This window comes from Pantherophis guttatus, chromosome 2 (assembly GCF_059756535.1).
Source record: "Pantherophis guttatus breed Tessera chromosome 2, ASM5975653v1, whole genome shotgun sequence".
Classification (NCBI taxonomy): domain Eukaryota; kingdom Metazoa; phylum Chordata; class Lepidosauria; order Squamata; family Colubridae; genus Pantherophis; species Pantherophis guttatus.
Window position 1 is genome coordinate 172,201,496 of NC_142064.1, and position 20,501 is coordinate 172,221,996.

General features: G+C 36.7%; 1 protein-coding gene across 4 annotated transcripts in view; it reads left to right on the forward strand.

The window, feature by feature from the left end:
- The window catches only part of AKAP8 (A-kinase anchoring protein 8), a 29,549-nt gene extending 10,890 nt beyond the window's left edge, over positions 1-18,659 (forward strand). The window contains exons 7-14 of one of the 4 annotated variants that reach the window (XR_004589479.3): positions 76-117; positions 3,539-3,635; positions 6,848-6,989; positions 7,549-7,642; positions 11,207-11,337; positions 14,359-14,454; positions 15,744-15,937; positions 17,356-18,659. Coding sequence is in view for 3 of the 4 variants with exons in the window: in XM_087883608.1 (XP_087739734.1) it covers positions 76-119; positions 2,017-2,053; positions 3,539-3,635; positions 6,848-6,989; positions 7,549-7,642; positions 11,207-11,337; positions 14,359-14,454; positions 17,356-17,787 (1,073 nt within the window). In the remaining variant the exon portion in view is untranslated. Of the gene's footprint in view, positions 1-75; positions 120-2,016; positions 2,054-3,538; positions 3,636-6,847; positions 6,990-7,548; positions 7,643-11,206; positions 11,338-14,358; positions 14,455-15,743; positions 15,951-17,355 lie in introns of those variants that run through there. The other 3 variants (XM_087883608.1, XM_034407633.3, XM_087883607.1) reach the window with 3 other exon arrangements.
- Positions 18,660-20,501: the final 1,842 nt, after the last annotated feature.

Consider the following 20,501-nt stretch of genomic DNA (forward strand, 5'->3'; position numbering starts at 1 on the left):
CTGATATTGTTGTTTGGACTGTTGAAGAATAGAAGCCATACATTTACAGTGGTTTTATATCTTGTGTATTGACAGATGATGGTGAAGAAGAAAAGTCAGCAGATGAAGGAGATAAAGGTGTAAGTGTCTTTCCCAAATAAGAGAAAAACTATTGTAAATGGTTGTTTTCTGACATGTCTTTGAAGCTAAAACTATTATAAATTTTGTATGAGTTATTCTATTCATAGAACAAATATGAATAATATACAGTATGTTCATCATGGGCCATATGCAGTTTCAAAAACAATTACAATTATAACAGTGCAATTTTCCATTTTTATTTCTTTCAAGATTTTGTTTCTTAGAGATTTAATACCCCCAAAATATATAGATAGTCCTCATTTAACCACTTGTTCAGCGATTGTTCAAAGTGATTCTGGCACTGAACGAGGAGCCCGGGCGGGTTTACAATTGGTCCTTATTGTGATTGTTGCACTGTCTCTACGGTGATGTGATTGTAATTCATGCACTTGGCAACTGGCTCGTAATAATGTCACAGTGTTCCACAATCGTATCTTCACTATTTGCAAACTTCACCAGCAGACTTTGCAAACAAATTCAGTGAGGAATCCAGCAAGAGGTTGCAAGTGGTGTTAATGTGACCACGTGTGATTGGTGCATGATTCACCTAATGATGGCAGGTGGGACATCCAGAACTGCCATCATATGTTGATGAGGTCACATGACATTGCTCTTTAAATATGTCGCTTAGTAATGGAGTACCTGGCCCCAATTACTGTCAGTAAGTAAGGGCTACCTGTAATTCAATGCAGACTAAAAAGAAAACATTTGGTCTTCATAGCACACAGGATAATTTCTTATTCTAGAATTCTAATTTCAAAGATTGTATGATCAAGCACAGCCTCCAGATGCGTTGAGGCTACAACTCTTATGTTCCAACCAACATAATTATAATTATGCTTGCTGGGAATTGTAATTCTTGTGCATTCTGAGAATGCTACTAGTCATATGCAAAATCATTCTGTCTCCAGAGGTGAAATGTCTTAAGAAGTTGTACCATGTTGCTCTGGGCCACTGCGAGAACAGCTGGATCAGCTGCTTGAGACAGTATCATTATCTGCAGTACCTAAAATGATACAAAGTAAAGGGATATAAATCCAATCATCAATTCATTTTCAGAAAAATATTTGTCTCCCATCCTCTCATTAGGTCAGCAAAGGCTTGTCTAGCAGCCAGAAGCCAAATCATTGTAGGATACAGCAAGCATTATTGCCTCCTGAGAAAATCAGTGTAATAGTGAAGATAATTTCATGGTTGCCTACCATCGTCTGCATAGAACCAGCAGTGTCAGCATAGTTCATTTATCTGAAAAGAGGCTTTTTATCTCATGTCCACATTGTCATATCCAATTATGAGACAATTGTGCTACATGTAACCTAAATATACAAAAGTATGAAAGCTATTGCTTAACGCATTGTAAGCCGTCCTGAGTCTCCGGAGAAGGGCGGCATATAAATTAAAGCAAAAAAAAAAAAAAAAAAAATGCAGATTGATATTATTTACTCTGCAAAGCATGCTTGAAAAGAGCCTGTGTGAATCCTGAAATTCCTTCCTTCCATTAGTTTTGAATTACCTGCTGCCCAGAAAGTCCAATTGCGCTTTCCGTAATTTTTAAATATGGGCTGCTTATCTTGTTTCTGAATTTGTACAATGCTTGCTGGAATGAATACACCTTCAAATAAAAGAGGCTATAGTTCGAAGAACTATGCAGGATTTAATCACTAGTTGAAATAAATGAATATGTTGTTTATATTTGAATCGATAAAATCAGTCTATTTATTTGTCGGCCTTCATGTAGAAAGTTGTTTACAAATTCTGCCTTTAAAGTTGAATTTTCAGAAGTTGTATTTCTGGTAAATATTTTTCAATCAATATTAAAAATCACTGTTAACACATTTTATATAAATTTATAACTGTAGAATTAATGTGTTGTTTTTTTCTTCTTTTTTTTTAAAGGAGTATAAAGGAGGCAATGAAGCTCTCAAAGGAAAAAGTAGGGTAAGATATATAGATGTGATTGAAAGACCTATGTTTCTTTTCACTTGGAAACATAAATTAACTTTAGACTGAACTACTATTATTTCTTTGGGGATAACATTCTAGTATCTATGCTTTCCTGCTTAGAATGCAGATTTTTTAAAAAAATAATCGAATAAATTATATTGTGAATAAATATACAAGTTGAACAATTCTTGCATAGGTTTACCAGCTCTTGATATAACAAACTAGATTCAGTGAAACAAATGTCTGCTGTGTATAGTGTCATTAGTATAATGACATCCACAAATGATGCAAATCTCCAAAATGTCCTCTGTTTAATTCAGTGAGATTCCCAAATAACAAATTTCACTTTCCCTCAATTAGTCTGCTCAATCAAGATTTTATTTTAGTTTATTAGAATATAGTAATAGTCTTTTTATCTAAACCAGGGTCATGGCCTCATTAAATCTAGAAGGTTAATATTGTAATAATACACCAGATATCTATAAACCTTGAACATGTTCCTTGGAAGCTTCTTTCTTCATCAAGTTTTATATTTTTAGATTATTTTAATTGAAAAAAATTAGATGACAACCATCAGCCTCAGGAACAATCCATATTTCCATTAATATCTGACTTCCCCTATAAATCCCAGAGATGCTCTTAGAAAATAAAATGATAAGTGGCAGTGCCCAGAGAATTACTGCTATTGAATGTTTTTACAATGGCAACTTTGTCCATGGTAACATTCCCTATCTTGTTCTCAAAATTCTACATGCGCCTACTGTTCCAAAATAGTTGGTGAGTTCTGTCTTAAATGCTTGTAAGCAACACCTCAGAAGAACTGAAATCAGTATTTTATTTGTTGTTAGTTTATTAAAATTGAAGCACCTTTGAGTCAAATTCAGCTCTTACTGGCATCATAAATTCAAATATGTAATTTTCCTTGTCAGTAAGATTGAATGACTGAGTTGTAACTTGTCTTTCACTTAGAAGCTCAGGATAGCACAAAAAAAAGTCCTCCCATTTGTTTTTCTGGACAAAAATCCTGTGAGATAGGTTGGTCTGAAAGAGAGAGCAACCTAGAAATTTTCTCTGGCTGTGTGTAGGTTTCTCTGCTTCTAGTCCAACACCTTAACTACTACATTATACTGCCATCTTTCATTACATGTTTACTTTGATTTCTCAGCCTAATGAACAGCCCTGTTGTTTCCTGGTGATCTCCCATCCAGGTATTAAACAGGTCTGAAACAGCTTATCTTTTCAGATTAGCCAAATTAGGTCAGCTTTGTATTTGTGTTAAGACTTTGCACATGTGTCTGAGTCTATGATGTATAAATAAATGTTTCAAATTACATTAGACATGAAATTGTGGTAATTTTTTATTAATAATATTCCCACAAGATTATCAGCATATAGGTCAAAGAGAATATGTAGAATTTTAAAAAAATCATTCTAAAACAAATGAATGTTGCCTCTTAAATATAACTTTCTGTAGCAACTGGTGATGGCGGTGATGATGATGATGAAGAGGCAAAACAAAGAAAAGAGAAACAGAGGCAAAGGGATAGAATGCGTGACCGTGCAATGGACAGGTAATTAAAACAAAAATCAGTTTAAAGTAGGGCTGCATAAGATTGTACTTACCGAGCTCCATATCAAAATCTAGAAGGTGTGGTGAAGAGAAAAATTAAACTAATTTAAAGATAAATGTATAATTACATATCACTAATTATTTTCAAGTTATTTACTTATTTAATTACCATTTTTAATGTATTATACTTTGTTGACAATTATTGAAACCTTTATGGTTTATATCCAAACTTTGGTGGGATATATGCAAACCTGAAGCCTGAGGTGGTGTGCTTCTCTGGTATAAAATATTTATTTCAGTATTATTAATATGTTCATATGATTAGGTATCACTAGTTTAAAACATTCTAAATTTCTGAAATTATAGTCAGAAGAAAATATCCTGTATTGTTTAATATGATTTCTGTGATTAACATATAACATTGGTGCCTGTGGCGCTGGAATGTTCCCGTGCTTGAGATTTTGGAGTGAGCTCTGCTTTTTGCAGCATCCTGTATGAAGCAATGAGGCTCCTGCCAACTGTCTTCTGAGTGCCACAATGGTAATACATTGCTTGTTCATTTTCATAGTTTTGAGTGTTTTGCTTGGTATTTATAGGGTTTATGACCACCCCTGCTTCTGTTAGAAAGCGTCATAGTTGTGGAGGCAGGCTTCCTACTTTGGATGGGCAATTTTGATGTCTTTTTTACCCCATTGATGGTAATTGTGGAAATTTATCTTTCTGTAAGGTCTTATAATATAGGCCTCTTGTATTTGTAGACTACATTTTTACTACATTTGGATTCTTGAGTACCACAGATGCATCCAGAACAGCATAACTGGACACACTTATTACATTTGTGTTCCAGTAGTACTAAGCCCAGCTATGGCTAGACCATGCAACAAACCCACACCAAGCCTATTACATAGGCAGTAATTTAGCAGGAGATTTTGACCCCACCAACTCAAGGCAGATCACTAGATAAGCAAGGGTGCTTTTTCAAAAGGCAACTGGACTTTGTTTTTCCTTGAAGACGTTTTGCTTCTCATCCAAAAAGCTTCTTCATTTCTGGCTGAATGGTGGAGGATGGAAGGATTTATATTTCTTGCAGTCATCAGGTTGTTAGCACTCTTTCTGAGAGTTATTGAAACCTCGTGGAGGTTTATCTATGCCCTGAATAGTGTCATCTGAATAGTGCAAATAGGCTGGAATCTTCTTGGAACTGCCTATTGCTTCTTGGGAAATATCATTTGATTGGTGGTTGGGAATGGTGTTAACTCTATTTTGATTGACTTACTTGTCAGTCAGTTATTTGTGGTTTGAAGCATCATCTAGTCAGGTGTTTGATACATCTACAATTCCTAGTTTACAAATACTAGGAATATAGATAATAAGGTATATATTTTAGGAATACAGAAATTGATCTAAGTATGTGCTAATAATCATAGATTTCTGCATAGATGTAACAGAGCCACAAATATATTCAAACTCCTTAATTGTATCCCCATTCATAGGGCAATTATTTCAACTCTTATTAATATTTGCTATAGCATACAATATATATACAAAATAAACATTTATACTATACTACCATTACTTTCACATTTTTAAAACTATTTTCCTGTGGTTCATGGGAAAAGGTGAAACTTGTTATATCAAATGTTACATAAGCAATGTAACTGCATCAAATTATTCTAAATTTTTGTTTTTAAAAATGTGTTCTTGACTTAAAAGCTACAATTGATTTTTTTTTTCATATTTCTAATAAGGAATTTCAGTGGCACTAAAATCAAAAAGTCTCAAAATGTTTAAAATGAATTGTCAAAAAACATTTTAAATTAAACTTAGTTTGGACTTCTGTTGTTAAAAACAGCATCCTCAGTTCTGAATTGTTCAATACTATGAACAAATATTAGGAAAACACATACAACACAGACAAACGACTAGTTTTAAAACTGGGATTTTGTATTCAGTTTTATTCTATAATAAGCATACTCTATATTTGTCTAATTGCCTGTATAGACTAAATGCATGTAATATAAAAAAGTGGAAAACCTTAAAATGCTGCTGTTTATATTTTTTGGTTGTTCAAAAATTGTTTGCCACTTTTCTCTTTGTATTTTGTATGTTGCTGTTTAGGATCAAGTAAAAGATATCATAACCATTCAGCTGTATTTTTAATTGGGTTGCTTAATAAAAATGAATGTAATACAGAACTTAATACAGTGTTTTTCCAGAAGAATATCTATGAGCGTAAAGATAGTGTCTTGTTGAAAAAAAATACTGCTAAAACATCGTTTCTTTTATAATGGTAAAATGAAAATTCAACATCAATCTTTGGGTGTGCTACAGAGAGTTTCCAGTTTAAGAACAAGTTCTATTCCCAAGATCTGTCCTTAAAGTGAATGTAAGACAGAACAATATTACTGTGAAATACTATGTAAGTAGTATTGGATAATGAAAAACTTGTCTATTTATTTGGAATCATTTCATATTTAACATGAATTTTGCTATAGTAGGCTCCATTCTTAACTATGGTTCATCCTTAGATCAGGGCATTCTTAACCCGGATACATGCTGTATTTGCTTTATTAAAATGCTATGTGTCAGTGATGGCGAACCTTTTAGACACCAAGTGCCCAAACTGCACATGCATGCCCAAACTGAAAGGTGTGTGCACATGCGTGGACATGCACAAACGTGCACATGCACAGCAGAGATCCAAAGATCAGCTGGCTGGCGGGAGGTGGGGCATCCCAAAACCAGCAACGCAGCAAGTGGTAAGATCTTTTTCTTTCGTGAGCTTCTGTTTCGTCATTTGCAAGGAAACAGAAGCTCATGAAAGAAATGCCATGGAGATCTGGCCTGGGGCAACGGCGTGCATGCCAGCAGAGAGGGCTCTGCGTGCCATCTCTGGCACGCATGCCATAGGTTCGCCACCAGGGCTATGTTACGTTCAGGGGTGGTATTCACTTATCTTCACTACTGGTTCGCAAATGTGAGCATGCGAGCGCAAGCACTATGCTCATGCGCGCTTCCACACATGCGCAGAGCCTTCACGCGATCCGGATAGAGCCGGCTGAATGTTAGAGAAAACACTTCAAAATTAAATTAGGTCTTAATTTTTGTCAAATTTATGGGATGAATTGTGCTTAATTTATTAATTTACAAATTTAACTTCATAATGCTTCATACGTTTGAAACTGCATTTTATAACAAAATGGTTTCTTGTAGAATTCAGTTTGCCTGCTCTATCTGTAAGTTCCGAACTTTTGAGAATGAAGAAATGGAGAAACATTTGCAAAGCAAATTTCATAAAGAAGTCTTGCGATACATTGGAACCAAATTACCTGATAAGACAGTGGAATTCCTACAGGTATATCTTCAGAAAATCCTAAAATGATATAAATAATTAGAAACAATTAACTATCTGCACTGTTGAACAGTTTGATTAATTTAATCATTCAAAAAAGTGCAAAACTATTAAAACATTTGTTATTGTTATCGTTACTTAGATTTATTGTAACTACTCGCTCCAAGCAGTTAAAAATACCTGTAAGTAACATAAAATCTAGACTGAATATTTCAATACTCATTTAAATAGTAAAATTTCCAAATTAGACAAGATGTTAAGGTTACACATTTTAGTTCATGGGTTTTTGTAAAACTAAATTTATTTTTGCTATAAATGATTTGTTAGAGCCACTATAAAGGCTTCTGCTGTACTTTTTCATAACTGGTAACTAAGGCTTTCATTGGAAAAATGTAATTGAAATTGTACATTGCTGCTTAACTATTAACTATCTTTCTGGGAAGATTGCATTGCCATAAGGCTGGAGATATAGTTGGCAAAAACATATCTTATTGGGCTGCTTTTATTTATAATTTAAGGCCAGTAACTTGTATTTTTAATATTGTCTACTCTCATTCCCTAGAAATACATTGTGAACAGAAACAAGAAAATTGGGAAGCGCCGACAGAAGCTGAGTGAGAAAGAGGGTACAAAACCAAAACCTGACCCATTTAAAGGTAAGAACAACATTATTAAGAGTAGAAGATCATTTGATAGGCATTAACTGTCATCTAGATATTGTACACAATGCTGCAGTGATCTTAATCCCTTGAGAAATAATGTTTAAGTAACCTATTTAGGTGGTCCTCACTTATGTCATTGCTGAAGAAATGGTATTTGGAACTGGTCCTTGAAATAATAGACGTTACAGTGCCCCTGTAGTCATGTGACCAAAATTTGGGCACTCAACAGCCCACCTGCATGGGACTTTCCACCTGCCTGTACCCCATGGCTGCCCTTTTGGATGCCCTCCACTCACTGTCCCTACCTACCACCCCCAGCTGACTTTTGTCATCTTCCTCTTGCTGCTGATGAGTCAACAGCTGGCTTGGGCTCTTGTTGGCTTCAGTTCCTCATTGTGCACAGCCTTTCTGAAGCCTTCCAAGGCCTTGTACAGCCCACTGACTCACTAAGAGCCAGACTAGGTTTGCCTTGTCAGCAATGGAAGGAAGATGGCGAAAGTTAGCTGGGGATAGTATGGACACTAGAGGCAGTGGACAGCAGGATGGCCAAAAAAAGAGGGGATTGGGAAAGCAGAAGCAATAGCAATAGCACTTAGACTTACATGTTTCCCGAAAATAAGACCCTGTCTTATATTTTTTTTTGAACCCTGAAATAAGTGCTTGGCCTTATTGCCATGTGCTCAAAAGCCCGATTGGGCTTATTTTGGGAAAAACAGGGTATATACTGCTTCACAGTGCTTTCCAGCCCTCTCTAAGTGGTTTACAGAGTCATCTTATTGCCCCCAACAATCTGGGTCCTCATTTTACCCACCTCAGAAGGATGGAAGGCTGAGTCAACCTTGAGCCTGGTGAGATTCGATCTGCCAAACTGCTGGCAGTCGGTGATCAGCAGAAGTAGCCTGCAGTACTGCACTCTAACCACTGTGCCACCACGGCTCTTATGAAAGCACAGCAGGGCAGGGTCCTGGCCTAATGATGGCACATAATTTTGGCCTAATAGGGAAATGTAACTGGGAATACTCAAACTGCTGTTGCTAAGCGGTATGATCACTTGATGTTTCATCTAAGGACCACATCACTTAGTGACAGAAATTCTGGTCTAGTTAGTGTTATTGAACAAGGACAACTTGTAATGCAAGAAAAGAAAGTCAACAACTATTAACCTGAGACAGCATGAATATAGTAGACAATGCAGTACCATGCAGGAGGAACCAAAAAAAAAAACAGGAGACAAAATATTTATCTCTTGTCAAATGACTTTTTTGTTTTACATTCATATTTTGGTCTTTTCTTTAATCGGCATTAAACAGAAGATTACTCTGTTTTTATCTTAACCCTGTGAAACATTCAGGCTAAGAAATTTCATTTTATTTCCCCCCCCCCCCCAAGAATTCAAAAAGGCATATCCCTTGTCCAAAACTTTCCCACTAGAACAAAGCTTTCCTTGGTTGGACTGGACAGTCCTTGGGATATATATCACTCAATATAGTTCAATTGCTGTGAGTGCCTTGAGTTTGGATTTAATTGGTCATTTACAGCAGTTCCAAGGATAATGTAGAGATTTGAAAAAGAACACTTAGAACACTGAGTTGTGGGAGACTGATCTAGCATCTGCTTTTAAGTTCAGCCTTTACTGTAATCCAACATGTCTACAGGCACCCGATTAGGAAGGTAGCCTTATGCATCAGAAAGCAGGGCATGTGAAACTACCAGTTTGTTCTGTTTCAGAGAGTTAGTTGAGTAGAGTAGAGTACGAACGTATAGACATGAGCCCTGCCTGCAAAATGGAACAATTCGCCATGGAATAATTTGCCACAGGACAATTCACCATGGGAATTGCAGGACAATTTAACAGTTCAATTTAATTATTTAAAATAAATGAAAAAATATTTTAATTTTTGTTGTTCACATTTCATTCTGTCCCTCCTTTGGCATCATTTCTTTAACGATTCTGTTCTACCATTTCTTTGATATTAGTTAGTCGTGGCAAGTTGGCCCTGGTGAGTTGGCCGTGGCAAGTTGCCTGCAACGAATTGTCATAGACCCCGGGCCCTGGTAGTGCAGTGATTAGAATGCAGTATTGCAGCACAGGCAAACTGCCCACAGCCTAGAGTTCGATTCTGATGAGGCTCAAGGTTGACTTAGCCTTCCATCCTTCCGAGGTCGGTAAAATGATGACCCGGATTGTTGGCAATATGCTGACATTGGAAACCTTCCAGAGAGTGCTATGAAGCAATATGAAGTGGTATGCAAGTCTATGTGCTATTTGCTACTGCTAAAATTAAAATTGGGACAAATCCTTTCTTTGACAATTCTATAATGCCTTTACTGAATAAAACTTGCTTAAAGTGAGACTTTTGATTTCAGTCACACTTCTTCTGGTGATGGCACTTATGGCCTCCTGCTGCATTTGGAAGTTTGGGGAATTGAACTGTGCTCCTAGTTTCTCAAATGTTGTGCAATCCTATATAAGATGGAGTAAACCGAAAACAGGCAGAGCGCAGTGAAAGAAATTATTTTCAGGTTTATATTACCAATTCCTTAGAACCATGATGGCGAACCTATGGCACGGGTGCCACAGGTGGCACACGGAGCCGTATCAGTGGGCACGTGAGCATTGCCGTAGCTCAGTTCCAGCACACATGTGTGCGCCAGCCAGCTGATTTTTGGGCCTTTTGGTCCTACCAGAAGTTGGGAAATGGGCTGTTTCCAGCCTCCGGAGGGCCTCCAGGATGGTGGGGAAGGCCGTTTTTGCCCTTCCCAGGCTCCTAAAAAGCCTCTGGAGCCTGGGGAAAGTGAAAAACGGGCCTCCTGGGCCCACTATGCCATCATGTGCTAAAAGTGGGGGGGCGCAGGGGCAGGGCACACACATGGGTGACCTCGCCATGCTCCCCCCGCTTTTGGAACACGACGGCAAAAAGGTTAGCCATCACTGCCTTAGAATCTCATAAGAACTATCAGGAATCTTGAATTACTTCATTACCAAAAATGTAAAAACTCCATACTCTAAAATCTTTTTTCCCTTGCACCTAAAATGTCTTTCTTTAATGTTACTTTATTTTATGTTTACACCCCAATAATGCTATTAGATATTACATGATAATCTTAAAAAGACAATTTTCTTCATGATTATTTATTTATTTTTATTTTGTCTTCGCTTTTTTTATAAATAACATGATGGCAAACATACATAATATTCCTTCCTCCTCCTATTGGTCAATCCAAGGTCACCCAGCTGGTTTTCATGCCTAAGGCAAGGCTAGAATTTACAATCTCCTGGTTTTTAGGCCAGCACTTTAACCACTACACCAAACTGTCTCTCAGTGATGTTACTTTTAAACATTGTAAGGGTTAACAGACGTTTTAATAGTGATCATGACTATATGCACATTTTTAAACAAAGTCTGGTTTACGTATTCAGACTATAGCTATTGTTCTGGTAAATAATATGTATTTCATTTCTATTACCCCAGCATTGAATGGGAACAACTTTTATGCTTTTTAATAGCATATCTAGAACTTTGTCAATAACTTTTGCTCCAATTCATATTTTTTCAGGAATTGGCCAGGAGCACTTTTTTAAGAAGATAGAAGCTGCTCATTGTATGGCTTGTGACATGCTAATTCCTGCACAACCATATCTTCTTCAGAGGCATCTGAGATCTGTTGATCACAATAGGAATCGCAGAGTAAGCAAAATAAATTCATTTATTTTTGGACAAGTCTATTACCTCTAGAAGATAACAGCCTTGCAGCAAATACATTTATTTTGTTAACTATCTTTCATCCAGGGATCAGTTCAAGTAGAAAGATTTAAAAAAAAAAAAAGTTTTATTTTAGATTAAAATAAAAAAATAAAAAAACAACAACAACATAAAAATATCATCCTTACACACAATTATAGACAGCATCTCAATCGGTTAAAATCATTTAGTGCTTACAATTTTCCAAATCTCATCATATAACAATTATTCTTTACTTAAACTGAAGATAAATATTTAAGCATTTCATATATGCTATCTCATCTCCATACTTTTTTGTCAAACCATTGATAAAATATCTCCCATATCAAATAATATTGTTTATCTTCCTGTTCTCTTATTTCAAATGTCAATCTACTCATTTCAGCACAATCCAACATTTTCATAATAATGTCTTCATCAGTAATTATCTTCTCTCTTAAGTAGAAAGAATTTTCATGTCTCCTTTTTTGTCAGTTAAATCATTTCAAGGTGGTATACATAATTCTTTTATCAGAATCAAATATTAATAATGTCCTGTGAAAAAGTAAATACACCTTATGTAATTTTTTAAACATATGTAAACATATCAATATTTATCTTCATAATAATAACATATAAAGAAAAAGGTGATGCAATTAAACAAAAAAAAACTATAAAAAATCGACTTAACAATCATTTGTTCAATCAAAAATTGGCAGACATGCCATATCCTTCTGTGGAAAAAGTAAGTACACTCTTGGTTGTAATACTTATATCACCCTCTTTGGCAGAAACAACTTCAAGTGAGGGTTTTACTATAACTTTCTCACAGTCTCTCATATTGTTTGGGATGAATTTTTTCCATTCTTCCATTTTTTGTATAGTGTTGGAGGGGTTCTTGCACACACAGCCTGGTTCAAATCACCCCACAACAATCTTCATAGGATTTAAATCTGGGCTTTGATTTGGCCATTCCAGATCTCTTTATTCATTTTTCCCCCACCATCCCTTGATGGATTTACTAGCATTTAAGATCATTGTCATGTCTGAAGATCCATTTTTGCTTGAGCTCCAATCTTCTGCCAGATGTTATCACGTTATCCTCAACCAGCCTCTTGTACAATGAAGAATTCATAGTGGATTCAGTGATGGTGAGCTGGCGGTCCCTCGCATGCGCTCCCACACTCAGTGTCAAAAAGGTTCACCAACATTGGTCTAATCTCTTCTTAAAAACCTCCAGTGATGGAGTGCCCACGATTTCTAAAGGCAAAGTGTTCCACTGGTTAATTGTCTTCACTGTTAGGAACTTTCTCCTTAATTCCAGATTGCTTCTCTGATTATTTTCCAACCATTGTTTCTTGTCCTGCCCTCCGGTGCTTTTTGAGGGGTTGTCCTCTTCTTTGTGGCAGCCCCTCAAATACTGGAATACTACTATCATGTCACCGCTAATTCTTCTTTTCTTTTCTTTAGACTAGCAAACCCAAAACCCAAAAGTAGTGGCAAAGTCTAACTGAAAGGTCAGATGGCAAAATTCTGGAGTTCTTAGCAACTTCCTTCAGCATCTGGCATTCTGCTCTTGGGTTGGACTTGCTGGAACCACCTGGCCTGGGCAGGTGGCAGTTGTTTGAAAACCTATCCTCTTGTAGATGATCTTCCAAATAGTAGGATGATTGCTATCCAATTGTTTGCTGATCTTTTGAAATCCCTTTCCAGATTCAAAGACATCTCTAAACTTCTTTCTAAAAGTCTTAGAGAGCACTTTTCATCTAGACCAAGTTGGACCATCCACTTCAGCAAAAAAGAGCAAATAAGATTAAACGTCTGAGGTTTAACAAGACAGGTTCCTTCCAGATCATCACTAATGATTTCTAATCATTTGCACCTAATTTGATGCACTTGATCCATATTTGAGGAAGGTGATAGGGGCATACATACTTTTTCCACATGTAAAATTTGCATTTATGTTTTTTAAAAAATTAATGTTGAAATTAACATAAAATGCTTGTATGTGAAAATATGTGAAAAATACATTTAAAATGTCAAAGGTGTGTACTTTCACTATTGTTTGTGTGATAGTTCCTGTTTGATACCAACAAACCTGCTGTATAAAAATCAGAGGTTAATGTAAGGTTCAAAATCAGATACTTATGCTTGTGTTCTCAGTACTGCCAATTCTCTTTATAGAGTGACAGACACTTTTCAATTTAAGTAGAAATGATGAATACTATAGAAATATTTCCATAGTATAAGGGCTGCTTTCATTTTTCAGATACATTGATTTTTTCTGCCATTAAACTAAATTGTGATTATTAGTGGTTTTAACCCAGACTGATAAAAAAAGAGAGAAGCAATGCCGTTAATGGACCTGATATAAATGATTCTTACTACAGGAAGGAAAAAGACAGTTTATGACTTACAGACTTAAGAAAGTTTTTGAAAAATAAATGGTTTGAAGTACTGTAGAAATATAGTATCACTTTTTTCACTAATAGGTGGTATGAATCCACTTTAACAGAGACATTTAAAGAACCTTTGCACAATCATATTTTAATTTCCTGTTCTATATTCAAGTTTTGTAAAGATTTTGATTAACATGGTTTGGAAATACTTCCATAAGTGGAAAATATCTTCTAGACATGAAAGGAAATGAAACCTACTTGAGAGTCTGCTGAAGAAAAATGATTTCAGTTAATTTTCTCCAAATTGGAACAAACTAGGAAAAATATAGTGGGGCTTCATAGGACAAGGCAAGGTGCAGGAAAAAACTGTTTTATCTTGCTCTACCTTAAAAACAAGGTCATATAAGGGAAACTATAGATCTCTAGACTGAGTCCTACGTAACTATGTAGGCCAAAACCCAAAGGGTTTAATAAAAAGAATTTAGGGATTGTTTTTAATCTTTAATCTTTGCAATTTTCCATGGCAATCTCATGTTTATTTTGTATTTAATCATCAGAATTACTAATACATTTTATGTGTTCTTTTCAGACGGCTGCTGAACATTTCAAGAAGGCTAGTTTTCATGTTGCTAAAAGTGTCCTAAATAGCAAGCACATTGTGAAAATGCTAGAAAAATACCTCAAGGTAAGAAAGCAGGATATTTGCTGCTCAGTCCAACTTCTGTCAGAGCAGTGGAGCAGAAACTCCAGTTTGATCTTGACTGAGCATTTTATTAGTTACTGAGTATGCCGCATGTAACTTTCATATAAAATGAAGAAACAATGCTATTTGTCCAGTTATGCATAGTCTGAACCCAGAAATAGTATGGAATTCACTTTTTTTCAGATACATTGGATAAATTGGATACTTATTCTAATGATTAGCAGAAAATGTATAAGAAATCTTTAGCTATTTGTAAGTGGTGATGAAGGAATTAAAATTAAATCTGACAAGAACAATATAGTAAAACCTTAAATGGGAACTTAGTGCCCAAAATCAGCACTGCTTGAAATATTTTTGTTTGTGGATAAAGCACTGGGTTTCTTGCTTATGGCAAGGAATGATCTTTCTTAAAAGAAATAGCTCTGCTTTGATCTCCCAGCATTCCAAAGTCAAAGCATTTATTTCCCTGTATTCCCAAAAATCCTGTATGGAAATAATTGACATCAGCGTAGCCAATCTCAACTGTTAGACACTGATATATTAGGTGACAAAAATATTTGCATATGGCTCTGTGGGTCATGGTCAGTTTAGCATTTTGCCTTGCTAAGAATTGAAAAGACAGTACAGTCTCCAAAGCAAGAGTGTGATAAACCCATGATGGAAAGAGTGCATGCCTAGATGGGCACTTGCATGTCATGCAAAAACGTCTGGTGACCATCAAGGGTTTTCTTATGTAGCATACCTAGTCATAGATAATTGATGACTTCCACTTCTGAGAGGAAAGATTGCAATCGTCTGTCCAAGTGAAGATGAAAAGCAAGTTTGGCTGCTACTATGTCCTGGGAATCCAGGAGCAATCCAAGATTCAACAGGGACCCTTTTTTGGCAAACACGAATCATGGGGTCTTGTGTGTCTGCACCCCCTCCCACTGGCAACACTTTGGTCTTACTCAGACTGACCACCTGCCAATTAACTAGTTCCTGCTAGGCAAGCACTAGCAAAATCGAGACACTGCTCTCTGGGTCCATTGAAAGAGACTTTGAGCTGAGAACATCAGCCTCTTATTAATACTGATGGCCCATATATTGAGGCTGTCTTCCCTTAGCGGCCTCTCATACACGTTGAACAAGAGGGGTGACAAAATAAACCCTGCGGTAGCTCATATGAGAGAGCCCTGGGGCAGATGAGCAGTTGCCCAGTGCCACCCTCTGGGATCTCTCGGAGGAAAAAAATGGAACCACTCAAGCGCAACTCCGTCTACCCCTGCTAGGGTCCGCAGGTGCCTCAGCAACACCTCATGATCAACAGTATCAAAGGCTGCCGACAGGTCTAACAGAATCAGCATGGACCCCTGACCTTTGTCCATCAGCAGGAGGAGATCTTCGACCCACCCAGCACTGTCTCCGTACCATACCCAGGTGCAAAACCAAGCTGAAAGGGGTGAAGGAAATCTGAGGATTCCAGGTAATGCCAGAGATGCCCCATCAAAACACTTCTCATCACCTTCCCCATGAAAGGAAGGCTGAAGGCAGGGTGAGATTGTTGACATCAAGAGATGAGTCTTGAATACTAACCTAATGCTTCCTGTCCTAAAGGATGATGGCATCTTGCCCTTCCTGAGGAAGCCTGTGACAGTCTCCACCAGTCTGGGACTCTGAATCCCTCTACCCATTTTCTTTAATAGCGATTAATGGACAAATCCAAATTGCAAGGTAGAGCATAATGCTCTTTAAAAAGTCCAGAATATCAGTAAATAAGGCCGATTGGCTGATTTTTCAGCCAAAGAAGATGGTGCTATTTATGTTACATATGCATGAATCTTCTTTCATGGAAGCAGTCAGGTCTGAATTTGATCCTGCTGGATCATAGAACAGATTCTTAATTTCTGGATACAGGAATCATTACTGTTATTATTTAGCCCAGTTTTGTGGGTGGGATTCATTGGATACAGAGAGGCATGGGACTCTTCACTTACTGTCCCCATGAAAATAGGAGTTCAGGAATTGTTGCTTCTATGTGATCATGTAATTGACTAGATTCTGCCCTTAGCATGCTGCTGCTATTTATAGTACACGTTAGAGAAGAGTTACAAGGATGGGGAGTAGGGAACATAGTGATTTTGGATACTATCGTGGTATGGGCAGGCATATCATTAGTATATGCCTGATGCTTTCATATGGTATTTTCTTTATTAAAGAACTAAAATCCTCTTTAGAACCAAAGCTCTGTTCCTGTGGTAGACAGTGCCAAAACCTGACCTCAATCTGAATAAAATTAGCATGGCTTCTATATGTACAATTCCCAGTACAGTTGTCACAGAGTGTTCTTGGACAGAAAGTAATCTACTTAATAATACCACTGAAATCTGTAAGTATCCATTATTAATTATAGCTCTGAGTCAATGCTGGACTTTGCTAATAGGATCTGAGAGAGCCGACTTGTTGGCTGTTGAATAAAACTGGCCATTTCTAAAGATTGGAGTTTCTGCCCCTAAATTGTATGCTCTAAAAGTAATTTGAGAAAGGAATAGTCTTTCAGAGGTCACAAGTACTGTATTTTACCAAATATTTACTCCATTTATTGTAAAATTGCCCATATAAATCCATAGTGAATTCATTGGAGTCCTTTCTTCCTACTGTAAGTCAGAGATTTAGCCAGTCTCAGGATGTTTAGTGGCCAACAATAATATGTAAAAAAAAACTTGAATAAAATATAGAAACAGTTTCTTGGGTAATTTGAGACAGAAGGAGCCCTTCTGCACTGAAATAGATGCTCACTTTTCAAACATTCAGTCTCAAACTTCTGTGTTCTAGGTCTGAGAGTCTCTAAGACAAGATCAGATGGTTAAACACTGATAACATTGTACTTCCTCCCTTCATCAGGGTGATGATCCATTTACAGATGAAAGTATTGACCAAGATGTTGAAGAATCTGAAGTTTTAGAAGGTGCTGAAGGTGAAAAGGAAAGTGCTACTGTAGAGAAAAGGGAGAATACTGGGGAGGTGATCGAAACCAGTGAAGTCAGTGAATCTAGTAAACCAGAAGAAGATGAAGCACCTTGCTCTGCTACAGGTTTTTCCAAAGGAGAAACTGACGTGGAGGAAGAACAGGCAGAAGAGAGAGCAGGCGTATCAGAAACAGCAGAAGTACCTCCTCAAGAAAATCTTGACGAGAAAGCTGAAGATGTCCAAATGGAAAAGCAGCAGTTTGTGGAGGAAGAGAAGGAAAATGCCCCTGAAATAATAACAGCTGAAAGCAGCAGTATTGAGGAGGATCCTGTGGGGGTAACAAATACAGAGTTGTCTCAGGAATGACCAATTGAATGATTGTGTGGAGGTGTTTTTCTTGCTTTGCTATATAATCTTTTCAGTACTTCCTCTTCATAATCTTTTGATGTATATTCCTGAATTGTTGCCAGCTTTGTTTTTGTCTGAAGCAAAGGATTCATCTATCTCTATGGGAAACAGTCTTGTACTGTATTGTGAATAAGATAGAAATTGGCAAGCTGATCAGGTTCCTTTGCTGTAAATTGATACCTTCCAGCATTTAGAACAAATAGAAATAATAGAAATAAATAAATGTGTTGATATTGAAATCCTTTTGGCTTTCACTTTCTGATGCAAAAAGGAAATATGGCTTCATTTTGAAAACAGAATTAACCTTCTTATTAGGGAGGGAGTGGGTGTTAAATGTCTTTATTTTTCTCCCCTGTAAAGTTGATTATTCATTTAAGTTTCTGGAAAAAGAACTTGCTGCCATAACGACTGTTAATGTCATTTATCTAGTTTGCAGTATTGCATGAAAAATAGCATCTGTAATTATATACAAAATGTTAAGCACAAACTTACTGTGTATCACACTTAAGTTGTCGTTTATGCTGTGCATTATTTCAGAAGTTGTACAGGGAATGATAAACTGGTGCTTCTTCATTATGTTGATAGAGAAGCATACACAAGGAGGAATTTTATAGCAACACTTCCCTCTTGTCTCCCAAAATCTGTCAGAGAGGTATTATTCAGAGAGTAGATTGCCAAAAACTGCTCCAGGCCAGGAATAATGAAGCAATATCAAGGGCAGTAAAACATAGATAAATTGTTATGATTGATGCTTGTAGCACAGCATTTGAAAGTAGAATGAACACTCTTCTTTTGTTGAATTAGCAATTAAATAAACTTCCAACATGGAACATTACTGTCTGGTGTTAGTTTAATTAGCTCCAAAACAGGTACTGAAAACTCAAGCTAAAAGACCTGAATTGACTGTTGTAGTTCAGGGTGCAGACTTCTTTTCTTATTTCAAAATGACAGAGCTATTAGATAAAAGAAATAAACTTTTCTGATAGTGTATAAAAAGCTGAATAAATATTAATTCCAGGTCAAATTTTTGTATCAATTATATAGGATAATAGCAATTTCAACTTTTTATGAGAAAAAAACAGACAAAAATATTCTCTAACAATATTATTTTATGGTTTTTTTCTGCACAAAAATGATTTTAAATGCATTGCATTACTATGCACCTAAATTTTGACCGTACCTAAATCACATGTTTTTAAATGATTTCTAAGCATTTTTCTTTTGTCAGTAGTTGTATATTCAAAATTGGCAGAGGAATCTTTATATTCTATCCAATTGCTATGAAAAAATGTAGATGTTCGCTAAGAACATATAAAGCTCCACAAAAGTGCCCTATTTTGAAGTTTTATTTATTTTATTTAATATATTTACATTCTGCCCATGTCCCTGATTAGACAACCCAACTATACATAAAACAAGAACCAAGGATGGCATAGGAATGAGGTCTTACCTAGTTATCGAATGTGTGACTACCTATTTTAGTAAATGCATTGGTTTCCATTCACAACAGCTTGTAAAGCAGACTATCTGGTTTCCATCAACGTTTGTTAGTAAGATCATTCAGAACTGTTGATAGCCTGGAATTAAAATACCTACTGTTGGCCATAAACATTTTTCTTTGCATTTCATGAGTGCTCATTTCCAAGGACCTAGACATCACATTGTACTAAGTGACTTGTTAATCAACCTTTATAGTATAAACCACAGACTCTATACACTATACACATGGCTGATTTGCTATAACTTTAACTACTTAGCAGAACATGTGCTTCGTGGGCAGAAGTTTCCAAATTTGTGTGTAATTTCCAGCTGGGGAGCCCATGTTCATTTTCTGCAAGCAAAACAGTCACATGTCTACTAAATGAATAACAAACTGCTAATTGCATAAGTTTTTATTGATCAAATTCAGAGGTGGTATTCAGCAGGTTCTGACCACTGACCAGTTATGGAGAACTGGTAGCGGAAATTTTGAGTAGTTTGGAGAACCGGTAAATAACACCTCTGACTGGCCGTACCCCCATCTACCTTCTGCCTCCCAAGTCCCAGCTGATTGGGAGGAAATGGGGATTTTGCAGCAACCTTCCCCTGGAGTGGGGTGGGAATGGAGATTTTACAGTATCCTTCCCCTGCCACGCCCACCAAGGCATGCCCACAGAACCAGTTGTAAAAAAATTTGAATCCCACCACTGATTGATTTACTTCAGATACATGCACAATAGTCAGAATTTGGAAAGACCTTGGAGGTGTATTCCAGTGCCTTGCCCAAGACAAGAATCTTCATACTATCCCAGATAAATGGCTTTCCAAACTTTGCTTGAAAACCTGCCGTGATGACTTGAAACCCATAACTCCAGAAAACAGACTGTTCCATTGCTTAATGTTGCTTTCAGAAAATTCCTTCTAATTTCAAGCTTAACTCTTCCTTTGTAAAGCTTTCACCTGTTTGTTCTGTTCTTACCTTGTGAGATATGGATAATACATCCATATCCTTTTCCCTGTGACAGCACCAAGTGTTGGGAATTGCTATTGTATCTTCCTGTAGTCAAAGAAGGCTGAAATATTTTAAGTTCTAAGAAGCAAGGTAATATTTGGAAGTGGAAACCTCTCCCCGATTCACTGGGGCAAAAGGAGGAGAGGAGGGATAACAATCACATATGCAAGATTTTGATATT